This window comes from Coffea arabica, chromosome 8e (genome assembly GCF_036785885.1).
Source record: "Coffea arabica cultivar ET-39 chromosome 8e, Coffea Arabica ET-39 HiFi, whole genome shotgun sequence".
Classification (NCBI taxonomy): domain Eukaryota; kingdom Viridiplantae; phylum Streptophyta; class Magnoliopsida; order Gentianales; family Rubiaceae; genus Coffea; species Coffea arabica.
The window spans coordinates 39,850,204-39,866,503 of record NC_092324.1 but is presented as its reverse complement, the minus strand read 5'-3'; the positions used below and the strand labels follow the sequence as shown (position 1 = coordinate 39,866,503).

General features: G+C 34.3%; 1 protein-coding gene and 1 non-coding gene across 2 annotated transcripts; both read left to right on the top strand.

The window, feature by feature from the left end:
- LOC113722537 (small nucleolar RNA R71) lies at positions 1–107 on the top strand. Its single transcript, XR_003456754.1, has one exon. It is a non-coding gene; the product is annotated as a small nucleolar RNA R71 (small nucleolar RNA).
- Positions 108–14,846: 14,739 nt separating this feature from the next.
- LOC113722498 (putative B3 domain-containing protein At5g35780) lies at positions 14,847–15,794 on the top strand. The gene has a single exon (XM_072061069.1). It carries the CDS (start codon positions 14,847–14,849, stop codon positions 15,792–15,794), a length of 948 nt encoding a protein of 315 aa, XP_071917170.1.
- The last annotated feature ends 506 nt before the right edge of the window (positions 15,795–16,300 follow it).

The window sequence follows — 16,300 nt, the reverse complement described above, 5'->3', positions numbered from 1 at the left end:
AGTCCATGATGTGAACATTTCCGAAGTAAATTTCTAAATCTTTCCCATGCCTCATATAATGATTCACCTTCCAATTGGCTAAAGCTAGTGATATCCATTCTTAGTTTAGCAGTCTTACCCGGTGGAAAATACTTATTCAAGAATGCTCTTGATAAATCATCCCATGTGGTGAAAGTGTTAGAAGCATGAGAGTGTAGCCAAAGTTTAGCTTTATCTCTTAATGAAAATGGGAACAATTTTAACCTTATAGCATCATCACTAACTCCATTCATTTTAATTGTATCACATATTTCCAAGAATGTAGCTAAGTGTGAATTAGGATCTTCTACTGCATTACCTCCAAATTGAGATTGTTGAACCATTTGGATAAGTGATGGTTTAGTCTCAAAATTGTTAGCATTTACCGTAAGCCTTGCTATGCTTGTTTGAGATCCTTGAGTCCCCGATAGAGCAAAATCTCGTAGAACTCGCCTATTTGCTTCGTTTTCTACCATCCCTTCTTCAAATGGTAGCTCTATTAAGATCTCCTCTATCGGTTGCCAAACCTCTTGTTCCTCTTGCTGTGGTGTATGCCTCCTTTGTCTACGTAGTGTGCTCTCAATTTTTGGATCGAAAGGTGCAACTTCTCGTAATATCCGGTGCATACACTACAAACAGAAATAAGAGAGATTATGCAACTTCGATTGTCAAAAACTGATTACAATGTAAGACTAACTATAAGCAACTCAACTAATAAAACTAAAGATGTCTAAATTAATAAAGATGATTAGACTCCAATATTGCCGCTCCCCGGAAACGGCGCCAAAAACTTGACGTAATTTTGATATGAGTGCAATTTTAATTCCAATTTATACCCGTTGACTGCAAGTATACAGGCCAAACTAGTAGTTTAGGGCATTAATCGGGTCGATCCCACAAGGAGCAATGTCTACAAGTACTAGGTCCTTATTTCCTCTATTATTTAGACTTACAATGAATTTGAGTAGAAAAATTATTTTGCTACTGCCTATAAATCTGATTTAGTAAATGCAAAATACAATTAGAGAAAATTCACTAAAGACTTGAATCTAGGGATGTAGATTCCACTTATGGCACAAAAGATCAAAAGGAATGAATTTAACACTTGTTACTATTGTTTAACCAGGAATTCATTTCTAAAAATGCCAAAATCTCATTCTCATGGTAATAATGGTCTAGAACAACCTAGTTTTCCCTAATCTCTTGGTGAATAACAAACTCTGTTTTCACTTCATTCATGAAATGTAAAATGAATTCACTTGAATGTATTTTTATTCTCATAAACATACAACTCAAGCTCTACTCATGTTTTTCCATTGTTACAATCAATTCTCATTGAGTAATAACAACTATAAACCTCTTATTGGTGATTAAACAACAACCAGTAATCAACAATACACGAGTAGACAAGTTAATACGAGATATAACAAGTGTAAATCACATTCAATTCATATCACTTGGCCATAAGTTTCATCTACTCCCTAGATATAGAAAATTAGCTACTCATGAATGATATAATAATCAAACTCATAACTTCATTAATGGAAAACATCACAAGTTACAAGTACAAGAAGGATAAAGAAAAGCTTAGCCAAGTTAATGGTGAAGCCCTCAAAATTCTGCTATGTCTTGCACTAGATGATTGCAAGATGAAGTCTCCAAGTGCTTTATAAATTTTTGCCAGTTAGAGAGAATGTGTCCAAGAAAGAATGCTAGCTCTATAGATGTCTGACCTCTCCTTCTTTTCTTGCATAAAAACTGCTCAAAAGCTCCTTCCCACTAGTCAAATTTTCACCTGTGGATTCCCAAATCTAAAATTTGTTAAGATAGCCAATAACAAATGTTTTTGACTTGACAATAAGCCATCCATTATGCCCTTTCTCTTCTGAAGCATGTGCAACCGAATTTCCTTGCGAAATATAGCTGGAAAGTAGTATGAACACAAGCGAAATAGCTGAGCAAATTGCAGAATTTTGGCTACAAAACGCGACTTGACAAAACGCGAGTTCAAGCCATGTTTTGATGACTCGGGTTTTCAACTCTGTGCTTTTGGCCTCGCTTCAACTGCGACTTCCTTTATGATTGAGGCCGAACTAACTTTTGTGCAAAACACAAAAGTTTTAGTCCTTTGAATTATACAGTGCTTCAAGAATAATCCAAATCAGAGTTTTGTAGACTGAGATATGATCGAAATACTATCACCTGATCAAACCCCTATTTCAGTCTCGTCCATAGAATGCAGTTTCTGTATTTTGACTTTTTCACCAAGAAAACAATAGAATTGGACTTCGATTCTTCATACCAAATTTAGATCTCTCTCTTAGCTTCAAAATGGTGTAAAGATCACCTCAATCCGATATGTGTAGCTCCTGATATAGCCGAAATACCGAAGAGTGTCAAAACTGTCTTGAACTGCATTTCTTCAATTAAACATTTTTCACTTCATTTCTTCTTTATACACATCAATTCATCACTAATCTTCAGATTTCTTCTCAATTCATACCCTTTGATGATTGAATCATTGATCCTGCAAGAAAATAAAGTTTTTATCCTTAAAATCAATAGAAATGCAATGTTAGCTACTTTTAATAAAAAATGTATATTTTTACCAAAACCCTAATTACTTTAGTTCTAAACTAGATTAAACTACTGAAATTAACTGATAAAATACACTTAAAAACACTTAAAATATACTCTTATCAAACCTTCTAGCAAATACTTCTTTTATCCTTTGATTTTTTTTAACCTTTGTATATTAACCATCTTGTTCTCCCGACCATTGCCCACCCAAATCATGTATTCTCTTTTTTTATATCTATACCATAATAAATGGAGGGAGGTAGCAATTGGGATACATATTTTGTGTCATTTTTTAACTTCCAATTTTTTTCTTAAAATTTTGATTTTTATCCTAACCACCTAATCACATTGCTAATATAATCTCCCATAACTCCCTTAAATATTGTAACTATCAAATTAGCTATAATTGGATTAAAGAATGAATTACTAATAAATTGCAATTTTTTCAATGAAAAATTTATATAAAATTTAATTTTGTAAAAAATACTATTAATATATTCACAAAAATTAGTAATTATTTCTAATCTGCACACACATTGGGTGTGCTCTAAGCACTAGTATAAATACTTCTATTCCGATTAAGACTAAGAGTTTTTCTTAGACTTTTTTTTAGTGTAAGTGAGAGGTCTCAAATTCCTCTCAGTTACACTTCGTCTCCCATACCACCCAAGCCATCCCGCCCTTGATTATGTCTAAGAGTTAGCTTTGAACAATCTACTCTTTTCTATATTTCAACCATCCTTTTTAATACTTAATTTACTTCTTGTTTTAGTTAAAAACTTCTTGTGAAATTGTAAGCCACAGTCTACTAGTGATTTTTTTTTTTTAGCGGATCTTTATAGTACATTATAGTTTAATCTATGGTACCCCCCTGGTGATGCCTCGAGAAATTTGAGGAAATGTGCAGGGATGCAACCTGAAATTTTAAGTTGAGGGGGCGAAACATTGACACCTAAATACTGACTCATTGTTTTTTTGATTAAGCATACATGGATAATTTCAATGACAAAGAATGCATTCTGTACACTCCACTAGTTGAAACTCTACTTGAACTGACTTCCATCATTTCTTGCTCTATTTTCTTCTTTTTTATAAAGTCTTATGTTACTTATAAGACAAATCAATTCGTTTCCTTCTATTTGGATTTGAAAATGTTTTTCTGTTCAAATCTTAGTCACTGTTAATAAAGGGAGTGGACAAATCTTAGTACAAGCAAATTGAGAGCATTTGAAGGTATATTGATTATTGATCATGTTTTATTTCTATTTTTTCATGTATTTTGAATTAATTGGATATATTATTGTTAAAAAATTATTGGTTAATGTACTTTTTAATGAATTATTATTGGTTCATGTATAGTTTTAATGTTGTAGTCATGTGGATATTAAATTAACTTTAAAACTTAATAGTTATATTAATTATGTTAAGGAAATTAAGCAGCAATAAATGAGTTTGAACTAAATTCAAATTAGTCTCATAACTCGAATATTTTGTGAGCCAAATATGAATTTCACATTTATCAATCTAAAAACTCATAGGTTGAAACCCGAAGTGATACTAATTATATGAGTTAAATATGAATTTATTAAAATCCCGCTCAGATGGCCCAATTAACGGGCCTAATTAGGTCAAACCATGATTTTGATATGCACTTGAATTGTAACGAAACTGCAGTCACAGCACCGGCAATCTCGCAAGCACTTCCTCTAACAAATCCTCGAGAGAAGGCTGTAAATTGACATAATTGACATAGCTTTGTAATCTAATCTGGGACTTGGAGATCTTAAACTAGAAAAAAGGGGCCAAAAATTCTATATAACTAGTAGCAGCAAAAGATTTATAGTGATGGACTTAAATACTACAGAGCAGTATGATAACAATTCCAGAACCTTTGGTTTCGATTTAAAAATTGATGATTTCAGTTCTTTTGAAAGGTGGAAGCTAAATGGGCCCTTATAGAGATGGTTATAGTTATGATTTTTGAACTTCCAGTTCCAGTCCGATTTCAATTCTAATTTTATTTTAGTTATGGATTCGATTTCTTCTGATTTTGGTTCCGGTTCTTTTAATTATGTTTAAATACTTGTTATTATAAAATTAATTCTAAAAAATATGACAATGAGTGTAAAAACAAAGAGAGAGAGAGAGAGAGAGAGAGAGAGAGAGAGAGAGAGAGAGTTTTGTTATATTATCGTGTGCAAGGAAAAAGAGAATATCATACAAATTTTATGAAAAAATATTTCATTATTGATTAGATTAGATTCGTCTTGAAGTTAGACTAGTTATAAGGTATAGACTTACTAATAGAATAGAACAATAGATTGTTGGGTTGGGTTTGGAATTGCTGTTATTAGGTGTTGACACATTGATATTAAACTCTAAACTGGCCAAATAAATTTAGATAGCAAATGTATTTTTGGATGGTTTGAATGGCTCTAAACTGTTGATTCCAATTCCGATTCAAACTATTGGTGAACATGAACCTAAACCTTTAGTCACGATTATGGTTCTTGTTCTAATTTCCAAAATTCGATTCCGATTCTAGTTTAAAAAATTGTCGGGCTAGTTCCAGTCCAAACCTAAACCAAGGGCATCCCTACTACAAAGTCCCAAATCTTGATCCTAGCAACTATCAGATTCCGATTTAGTTTGTAGGGATAATTTTGGAAACCTCCCTTGAGGTTTTTGACAATTTCACCTAGTTCCGTTGAGGTTTCAAAAATTACCTCCCTTTAAATTACCATTTTGGTAACAAAATTTGTTCAGTGGTCAAACTTTTGATCAAAATTTTGAATGAATAACCTAAAATCCCCTCATGAAATTATGAAATTCATTTTACTTTTTCTTAAAATTCTTTAAAATTTTGAAATATATACAACATCACAAAACCACTTTTAACCCTCATCTCTACTATTCTAAACCTTCCATATTTCCACATCCCAAATTAGTATCATTATCTCTATGACCATCTCCACTATTAGTCCCTAAATTCTAAAACCTCAAACTAAACGAAAAAAAAGATTAGCACTATTAAATTCAAAAAAATTTCTTCAATTGGATTAATATAACACCCTTTCTCTTAAATATTGGAGTATCAATGCTAGTCCTGTCCTTCTTAAAAATTCATCTCGCATCTTCTTCTATTTATCTCTAGATCCTCCAAAAAAAAACCATTTTGTCCCCCCAAACTTTGGGCGATAACCCACTTCAGTCCCTAAATTTCAAAATGGGACACTGAAGTCCCTAAACGTATAAATATCTCCCAATTAAGCAAAATCGTTGATAGAATTGTGAAAGTTGTCATGGTCAAAGAGTGTGTGAAACACATTCTGTTAATGAAGATTCGGGAATATTGGAACTGAAAAAGACAGGGACATAAACGTAATTTGTGTCATAAATTAAGGACAGACAAAGAAAAAAATTTGAAGTCCTCTGTCTTGGATATTGCTCATTTGTCTGTCTTGGATGAAAAAAATAGTGAGCAAAGTAATGGAGAAATAAACTCCGAAAAAAATTGAGAGGATATAGGTAGGATTGTCCAATCAAGGCTGAAAGACACTGAAGATTGCATTCATGGCAAGAAAGCAAGTCTGTATGAGAGAAAAAGCATCCCCGGCAAAACAACAAAAAGCAAAAGAGAAGATGAATACTAGTATGACAAAAAGATTTTGGAGCTTTTTATGTACAGTAATTTAATTGAATAATCGGAATTTGGGTAAGAACTATTAATATTTTGGTGTTTGCAGTACAAGTATGTTTTAAAACCGTAAGGATTGATGAAATTTTAAGGTTTTGGTATCTATGGTAGTGGAATGCATCTCCAAGTTTATATGTTTTGGATGGTAGTGCTAATGGTTCTCCATAATTTACTGAAAAGTTAGAGTTATGGGAACCCTAATGTTCCTTTTGTTGAAGACATTGTGATCCCAATGCTAAAAATTCTTTAAATAATTAATGATTTATTTTTTGATTTAATCAGAGTGTGGTCCAGATGACATTCGGGCTAAACCATTTTCTTTGGCAATATACCATCAGGGTGAGTTTACAAACTCTCCCAGCAAAGAATATGTGGGGTGGGGGGGAGGGGAAGGATGGACTACACAGACAACTGTAATCCTAAAACATGGTCACTACAAGTGCTTGATAGATGTGTAGTAAAACGAGGATACTCGAAAGATGCTGGTTTTGGGTGGTATGGTAGGCTTCCTAGTATGCCACTTGAAACAAGACTATATTATTGCATGTGTGATTGGGACTGTGATCTACTTGTAAACACTTTGCCACGTAATAGAGTGGAAGAGGTTTATCTATTGGTTGGAACTGATGATAATCTGGTGAGGCTTCAAACTCAAAACATAGAGCATGAAGCCATGCCTGAAAGGCCACAATACTTCTTCAAAGCAGGCTGCAAAAAAGAAAAAAAAAACATCTGAAATGGATAGTGAAGTTGCAATACTCAAAGAGGTTGACTTCAACGATGTGGACAACACAAGGAAAAATATGGCTGCTAAGATGGCAACTAACAGTGAACAAGTGGCTAATAACATGGCAACTAAAAGTGAGTAGGTGGCTGCTGACATGGCAACAAACAGTAATGAAGTTGCTACAAACATGTGTGACTCCTTTAATGATGTGGTTGACCACATGGCATCAAAAGAGGATTTTGATTCCAAAAGTCCTAAAGTGTAACAAGAGAAGGACAACAAGGGAGATAATGTTGTAGAAGAACCACAAAAGGCAACTGGCGTGAATAATAGGGGAAGCAAAACAGCAATAGGAGACAATAGAGAAGAAGAAGCTGAAAATGATGTGTAGGCTGATGACAAGTTCGATGATCTAGATTATACAGGGCAACCTGAAGAGAGTGCTTTATTTGATGAAGTGTGACACCCCCACCTCTCCCTAAGGCGAGCCCTAGGGTATCAGCGGGGCGCCTGCCCAACTCTCGTCAGGACTTACGTACTCATTTTAGATTAATAGAGGTCCATAAGCCAACCATAGACTTAGGATTAAAGAAATACTTTGAATATACAAGTCAAATTCTTCTAGGGCTACCATCTACTATTACAATCCAAAATTCCAAATATGACAAAGTTTACACTTCAATTGTCTCAAATGTCATACAGGAGGTTTACTAGTTTCAACCAAAAACCGCTAGTCTAGAGCTTCACAACTTCCACTTTCAAAACTTGTTAAGGAATAACAACTTAGGGTGAGCCAACGCTCAATGAGGCTAAGAAAATCAAGCAAGCAAGTAGCACACTCAAAAGTGAGTTAACATGAATTTCATATAGGTGAGCAGTAGGAAGTAATACACAAGTAAAAAGAATATAGGAGCTCTTAGGAGCTATTCCCACGTCACGGCCGGTTCAAGCCATTTTTGGTTGACCCTCCATCAACTCAAGTAGCAACATGTCCGTAGAGCTCCACTTACTTCCTCCATCCACCATATCACCCTCTCGAATCCGGAACCAAACAAGCACGAGGTGGCAATACTATTCGAGTATGCCAAGCAAGATCTAAAAAAATTAACCTATAAAATTTTCCATGGTTCACAAGCTTCTCAATCAAGCCCTTGCCGGCTCAAGTTACGAGGTTAGCTAATGGGTTGGGGCATCCCCACAAGTATAATTGGTCGATGAGACAACGTTCCAATCGATTGAGAATCGATCATAGCACTGAATCAGAATGAGAGGTACCTCACGAGCTAATAGCATGTTCGAGTACAAGTACAAATCATACAAATTCATATAACAAGTAGCGAATATTCGAGAGGGAGAGGACGAGAACGATAAAGTACACTCTCGCCTCGACAAGTTTACAAATCACAAGAATCATATAGCACTTATACAAGTATCGTTTCACTCAAAGTAACATGAAGCATGCATTTGACGATCACCAAAGTCAAGAGCAAAGCGAGAGCAAAAGCAAGAGGTCAAACGATCTCCTTGGTGTCTACTTGATCATCTGAGACATGCACAATCACGGTTATCTAAGTATTCGACACGACTAATAAAAATAATTTCGATGCTACCCACACTCAAGAGTCTCAAGCTCAAGTCAAATTAAAAGAGAAACTTTCACACTTAATCACTGAAATAATACTCAAGGAGGACTCAAAAGTTTCATTTTCGAATCAAGTCGTGGCAAGGACTTTCGATTTCAAAAAGGAAGTACAACGCTTAATTTTGGGCATGAAAATCGAGGAAGGAAAAAAATGCTTTCATATTTTAAAACTTCTAATCTTATGCCCAAGTTTTAGAATATAAGTGAGCGTTCACGTTTTCTAAACTTACGAAGTCAAAATCCATCAAAAGCATCACTTATTACATAGTAAATATTAGAGCTAAAAATTCCAAGTTTCAAATATGAAACTAGTGAAATTCCTCAAAAATTACTCTAGCTAAAATGCTCAATTTATGGTTCATTTTCACGGAAACCGAGGGTGTAAGATTAGGAGGTGAAAAATTTTATTTCGGAATCAAAAGAAACGAACTAGTTTCGTTTGAAGCTTGGCCAACTTCCTGACAGATTGTCGAGCCTATGCAATAATAAAAACCTAACTACAACCACAAGCAGTCACCAATCAATTCCAAGTATTGGAGTAGGGACTCTGAATATACAATGGGTTACTTGATTCATCCTGATTCCGAAGAATTAGCTTAATCCGATATACCAGAATTGACTAACTTACAGAAAATTATTAACTCGTAGACAGTAGCAAGTAGGGTCGAATCCACAGGAATTGGGGATAATTCGTTTCTTCTAGAGTTCAGAATAAGGGGGATTTTTAGAAAATATAAAATAACTAATTAACCGACTAATAAAACAACTAATAGAAATAAACAGAAATTAATCAATAACCAATACGACTCTAGTCCAAGGTGAAATTTTTCAGACACGGTCTATTCAACTGATCATCGATGCAAAGATAATTCAATTACTCATTACTAGATTGATTATAGTTGACATACATGCGATAAACAACCAACATTTCCTTACTTTTCGATAGTTAAGGTACGAACGTTAATTATTTCTCTAACTAAGAAATAATCCGAGGTATGATCGTAGGATTTAATTCCACGATTGCATTAAAAATCAGAAAAGTCCAATCCTAACTAACAAATACGCTACAAGAGTTTGTTTAAATTAGATCATACGTTTCCCTAACAAGAAACCAATCACGCTAGTCGCCACTAGTATTAATTAATTGAACAATTACGGATTCAATTACTTAATCTGGCAGTATATTATTAGGTTAATTCGAATATCGGGCTCTTGACATTCAAATAACATAACAAGCATAAGAAATTAAATCAGAAAGCGTACAAATACCAATGAATAAAAGAAATAAATAAAATAATTCGATCTCACAGATGTTTGGAACCGAATCTTCAAATTGACCCTAGACTAGAAAACGGAGATTTAGTTCTTCATTATTGAGAAAATCGCTAACGCGATGCTATGGGAAAGGGTCAAAAATCCCCGGGCTCCTCCCAAGAGCTCCTAAAATCCAGTCTATCACCAAAATACGGAAAGTTAGCAGCCATAAACTATATATAAAAAAAATAAGAGAAAAATAAAATGAATAAAAGAATGAAAACAAGATGAACTCAAAAAGAAACAAATTTATCAGGTACCAGGTTATCGAGCCTGTGCAATAATAAAAATCTAACTACCACCAAAAGCAGTCACCAATCAATTCCAGGTACTGGAACAGGGACTCTGGATGTGCAATGGGTTACTTGATTCACCATGGTTCCGAAAAGTATACCAGAATTGACTAACTAACAGAAAATTAATAACTTGTAGACAGTGACAAGTAGGGTCGAATCCACAGGAATTGAGGATAATTCGTTTCTTTTAGAGTTCAGAATAAGGGGGATTTTTAGAAAATATAAAATGACTAATTAACCAACTAATAAAACAACTAATAGAAATAAACAGAAATTAATCAATAACTAATACGACTCTAGCCAAAAGTGCAACTTTTCAGATACGGTCTATTCAACTGATCATCAATGCAAAGATAATTCAATTACTCATTACTAGATTGGTTATAGTGGTCATACACGCGATAAACAACCAACATTTCCTTACTTTTTCGATAGTTAAGGTACGATCGTTAACTATTTCTCTAACCAAGAAATAACCCTAAGTACGACCATAGGATTTAATTCTTTGATTGCATTAAGAATCATAAAAGCCCAACCCTAACCAACAAACACGCTACGAGGGTTTGTTTAAATTAGATCATACGTTTCCCTAACAAGAAACCAATCACGCTAGTCGCCACTGGTATTAATTAATTGAACAATTACGGATTCAATTACTTAATCTGGCAGTATATTATTAGGTTAATTCGAATATCGGGCTCTTGACATTCAAATAACATAACAAGCATAAGAAATTAAATCAGAAAGCGTACAAATACCAATGAATAAAAGAAATAAGTAAAATAATTCGATCTCATAGATGTTTGGAACCGAATCCTCAAAATTGACTCTCGAGTAGAAAACGGAGATTTAGTTCTTCACTATCGAGCTCCTCCCAAGAGCTCCTCTTACATCTCTGTAGCCAGCTGACTCTTTTTTCTCTAAGAAGTAGTAATCAAACGGGAGCCGGCATTTTCTTTTCCTATTTTTTAGTTTTCAAAATACATTGAACTTCCTAATTTTCCTCAAAAGAAGATATTTTCTAATAATCTAAGATGTTTCCCAACTGTATTTGGAAACATGTTTCGTAAGTCTTCGGCTTGAATTACGAAATTGCCATGCGTGAATCCCGTCTTCTCTGGGCTTGACAGTAATTCTTGAAAAATTACCCTTTTTAACCATGTTTTGCTCCTTTTCCTATAATTAGTACCATTAACCAACTATAAGTAGAATCCATCAATTAAAACAATATTTGGTTAAAATCAAGGAGAAAATAATTATAAAGTCAGCAACAAATTATGACCTATCACTTCCAAACAATCAAGCTTTCCAATCCAAGTCAAGAGAAATCTCATGTGCTTGGTAAAATCCATTTCCCAAGTATGAAATGGGGTGCAAATAATCAAAAAGGTTAGGCTTGAACCCAGAAAATGTTTCCAAGCCATTTTTGAGCTTTTGTCACTTTGTAAGGAGAATTTCAATTTTTGAAACGTTCTTTGAAAAATCATCACTTGAGTTCCATAAGTCCAAAAATCGTAAATCTTATACTGTTGAAAAATAGATTCAATGAACTAAAACTCTCTACAAGACACTTCTGCTAGATTCAAATCAGAAACTATTCAAATTTTAGTTCCAAATTGCTACTTCAGTAAAAATAGGGCAAAACAGTCTTGAATTTTAGTGAAATTTGAAAATTTATCAAAATTCATAAGAATCGAACTAACCCCTGAAATTTATACCACTGAAAGAACTTCAAGTTTAGTTTCAAACGCAACAAACGGAACTCAATTTGAATTTTTCTGCACCAAGATACAATAGTGTTTCGAAAGCTGGTTTTTAAAATCTGAAATACGAAATTCCAGCAAACCCACTTGTGAAACCTTTCTTTTTTCCTTTCGTTTAAAGGCAGCTTAATTTTTACAATCAAGGTGCATCTAAGGCCATTGTTTTAGCAATATTTTAGCTCAAGAAGAGGCTCCAAAAACTGAAATTTTCTGCTTAAACTTTCAGCCATGAATATGGCCTCAAAACCAGAATTTTTTTTGAGCTCTAAGTTGGAGCTAAATTGGGGCTTTTAAAACCAGAAATTTTAGTACATCGTTGGAATTAAAATGAAACTCTAAAACCTGGAATTTTTTCGTCAAAGTCTCGGCCAACACGAGGCTTTAAAACCTGAAATTTTATCTATCATTTTCAACCAAAATAATGGCTCAAAAATTGAAATTTTTAGCCTCAATATTCGGCCAACTAGTGGCCTTGAAAAACTGAAATTTCTCTTGCATATTTGGGTCAACAAGGAAGGTGACAAAATTAAAAATTTTCCACCAAGATTCAAGCATTATAACTCACTTTTCATGCCCCCAAAACAACCAACAAAGCCATAACCTTGCAAGCTAGTAAAGAGGTAAAATCAAGCCATCAAGCAAGCCAAGAATCCATGCTATATCACATGATCATCCAACCAAATCAAACATATGATCTCTCAAGGCATCTTCCTAAGAGCAAGTTAAGAAAGCAAGAAAATCCTCAAGACATGCTACCTAATATCAAGATTCATAGAACCCTTCAACAACCCCAAGTATATCTAGCTAAAATTTAGCTAATGGATGAAAGAAAGATTGGAGCTTGGAGAGGTTACCTTCTTCTAAGGATAGCAAGCAAGACCTCAAGAAATTAAGCACTAAACCTCCAAGAATCTTCCTTCCACCAAGTCTTCTACCAAGCTTGAAGATGATCCAAGGTGTGAGCAAGGTTGGGAGCAAGATTAGTGAGCAAGATTGAGAGGAAGAGGATGAAATTTTTCTTAGCTAAGGGAGAAGGGAGGTTCGGCCATGGAGAGGAAGAGAGAGTGTGTGTGTGTTATGTGATTTTTGTGAAGTGAAATGGTGAAAGAGAGAAGTGGCATAAAGCCAACTTTTATGGTGCAAAAGTCAACATTTGAATAGTGGTCCATTAATTCTCCTAATTGAGTTTAACTCAAATCACTCACCTTTAATCTCTCAATTAACTTTTCTTAGTCTACAATTGATCATCCATAACTCTCCAAGACTACTACACTTTCAGACCAAATATTGCCTCAAAAAGCGTGCTTTCTCAAATTTTCACTAATTGGGCGACAGAAAAATTAAGTTTAAGAGCAAACGTGTTTTAAAAAAAAAATAAAATGAGGCAATGTACAATGCTGATGCAATTAAAATAAATAAATAGATAGGCCAGTAAAAGAAAATTTCGGAACCTCACATGAAGCCTTGAAAATTGGACAACAGTTTGGTGTAGATAAAAGAGCTCCTAAAGCTGGGCATTCTATCAGCAATGACACAAGAAAGAAAAAGACAGGTAGAAAAAGAGAAGCACCCATTGAAATAAATGTTGTGATGATCCTAACATGGTTAATATAGAGGATACGCAATTAGAATATGAATCAGATTGTTCTAGAGAGTTGAAGAGTGAGAGTGAATTTGAAGATGAAGATGGTTGCAGGAGGAATAAAAAGACTAAATTTGCTGTTTTCAATGAGAAAACTGATATGAGAATTCCAAATTTTAAAGTAGGCCAGAGGTTTTCATCAGTTATTATTTTCAGGTTGACTGTTAGAATCCAGGCCATTATGGAGGGAAGAGATGTCCACTTCATAATAAATGACACATAATTGATTTAATGATTTATGCAAGAGTTATAGTACCATAATTTGTATTTGGATACACATTATTTGGAAAAACCTTTCTTTTTTCACATACTTCAAATAGGGATGGAACTAGAGACAGGGAAGGCCCTCACTCCTCAAGTTTTATAAAATCTAATTTTTCTCCTTTATAAAATTAAAAATTTTCAAAAACACTCTTTATAAATTTAAACTCTCACCACCCCTCTCCCGACAAAAATTTTAAAAATATTTTAGGTTGTATGTTTAAGTTTTGATATATTAAAAATTTCCCTTCAACATATATACTTTAGTTCCATCTATGACTTCAAGCACGTTTGTCCGTCAACTTTCATTTTCTCGGATCATGATTTTATTTTGCATACAATACATCACCACAAATTAAAAAAAAAAGGCTATGGGTCGTGGAATTAAAAGATTTTCCCAAATAATCAATATTATCTTTCACGGATAATTAACAAAGAAAAAAATGCCTACTGATTGTAGTTTAGAGGTTAAAGTACTATACTAAAGCGATATGGACTTATGTAAGCCATTGTTTATGCCAATAATTGGCTTGTAATCTTATTCAAAGAAACCACCAACATATAGGTCAGTTCAACCGGAGCTTGTGCGGCAACTAAAAGCCGCTACAACGGCTAATTGGCCAAATCCCAACATAGGAAAGTAGGTCCTCTCTTTCCCAATTCCGCAAGGAATCACTTTCCAAAGTACATCAAACCACAGTTACCATTTAGTAGGAAGGTTAATTCTTTTATAATTACTAGTACAGTAAAGAAAGGAAGAACATTTAGTTTATTCTTGATAAGTTGAATTCTCAGTGTTTATTTTTTCGATTAAGCAAGTGTTCTCGAGTTTGGTTGTTGATTCTTGAAAAAGGGTTTTCAATTCCAGTCGTTGAAAACTCAAAGAAGGAAGAATTGAATAAAGAGATGGGGAAGAGCAGTAGTAATGATGATGAACGCCGTCTTGATTATTCGGGTATTGAACTGTACCCGAACTGGGGTAAATTTGATATCTTGGTTGCAGTTGCGGAAGTAGAGAGGATCAGATTGGAGGAGGAGGAAAAAGAAAGGAAACTCAGGCGAAATCTTTCCACTTTCTTGAAACTTCTTGCTGAAAAAGAAACAGAGGAATCATCAATGGACAATGGTTTTGCTGGTAAAATTGAAGTCAATTTCACAAAAGGGAAAAGATCGTTCAGAAGGAAGACTGGCTCCAACCACACATTATTGTCCGAGGAACTTCCTTCAGCAATATCCCAGTTTGATTTTGAAGACAAACATCAAGAAGATGATGGCAATCACGTTCTGTTCTCGTATGGGGATATAATCAAGAAACCCCAATCGAAGAGACTGAGATCACCCAGCGAAGAAAATAGTACTGATCATCAAGAAATAGAGATGCCGCGTTCCAAGAAAGCAAAAAGTAAGCCTGGATATCCTGATGGACCATCAAAATCAACTATCAGTACCATTCCAGAGAAATTCAAGAACAGAATTTTGGAATTTGGGGGTTCAGAGGAAAGCATTGTATTTGTGTTTCAAAAGGTGTTAACAGACACTGATGTGAACACGCATTTCAGTAGGCTGCTGGTGCCATTTAAGCAGATCAAGAGTGGGTTTCTGACTCCTGAGGAGCAGGCTCGTTTTTGGGATCCTAACCAGAAGTTTGGAATTGATGCCATTTTTGTTGATCCATCCCTTGATGAAGGTAGAATGAACCTGAGACGATGGGAGATGGGTAAAAAAGATGGTAAAATAAGTTACAACTTTGCATTGATCTCTAACTGGATTAAGGTTGTGGCGAAGAATGAACTGAGACAACTGTGGGCATTTAGGAGGGATTTACAGCTTGGATTTGCTTTAATTTTAGTTTGATTTAGAATTTTTCTAATTTTGCACTTAGTCTAGTTTTTCATTAGAGTCTAGTGAATTAAGGACATTTAGTTTGACAGAGTATTGTCTATTAGCCTTCCTTCACTAATTTTAATTATACATATTCGTTCTTGCTTTTGTATTGGTCAAAGAATGTTGATTTTGTTTGTAAAGAGTTAGAAAAAAAAATTGATGCAAATGAAGTATACAAGTAATAGTTTGATATTGGGTTCTCAGCATTTTAAATTGATTATTTTGGCCTCGCTTTTGTCACTGTTCTTGAAAAGAGCTCAGTATAGTAATCCCCATATAGTATAATTATTTCATCATCGCTTTGTCCCCAAGATTCAAGGTCAAGCGTTATTGTTTTGCTTCCCTTTAGCATATAATCCATATACTACTTTTTTTTTTCCTGCTTTCTGCTATCTCCCATCATTTAACATGCTTAGACTAATTTTTTAACGGTACCTCAATCTTCTCTTTCTTGCACTATTGTTTTTTCAGTTTTT

Excerpts from the sequence above, each read along its gene's own strand:
- LOC113722498 (XM_072061069.1), top strand. The coding sequence starts at position 14,847 with ATGGGGAAGAGCAGTAGTAATGATGATGAACGCCGTCTTGATTATTCG.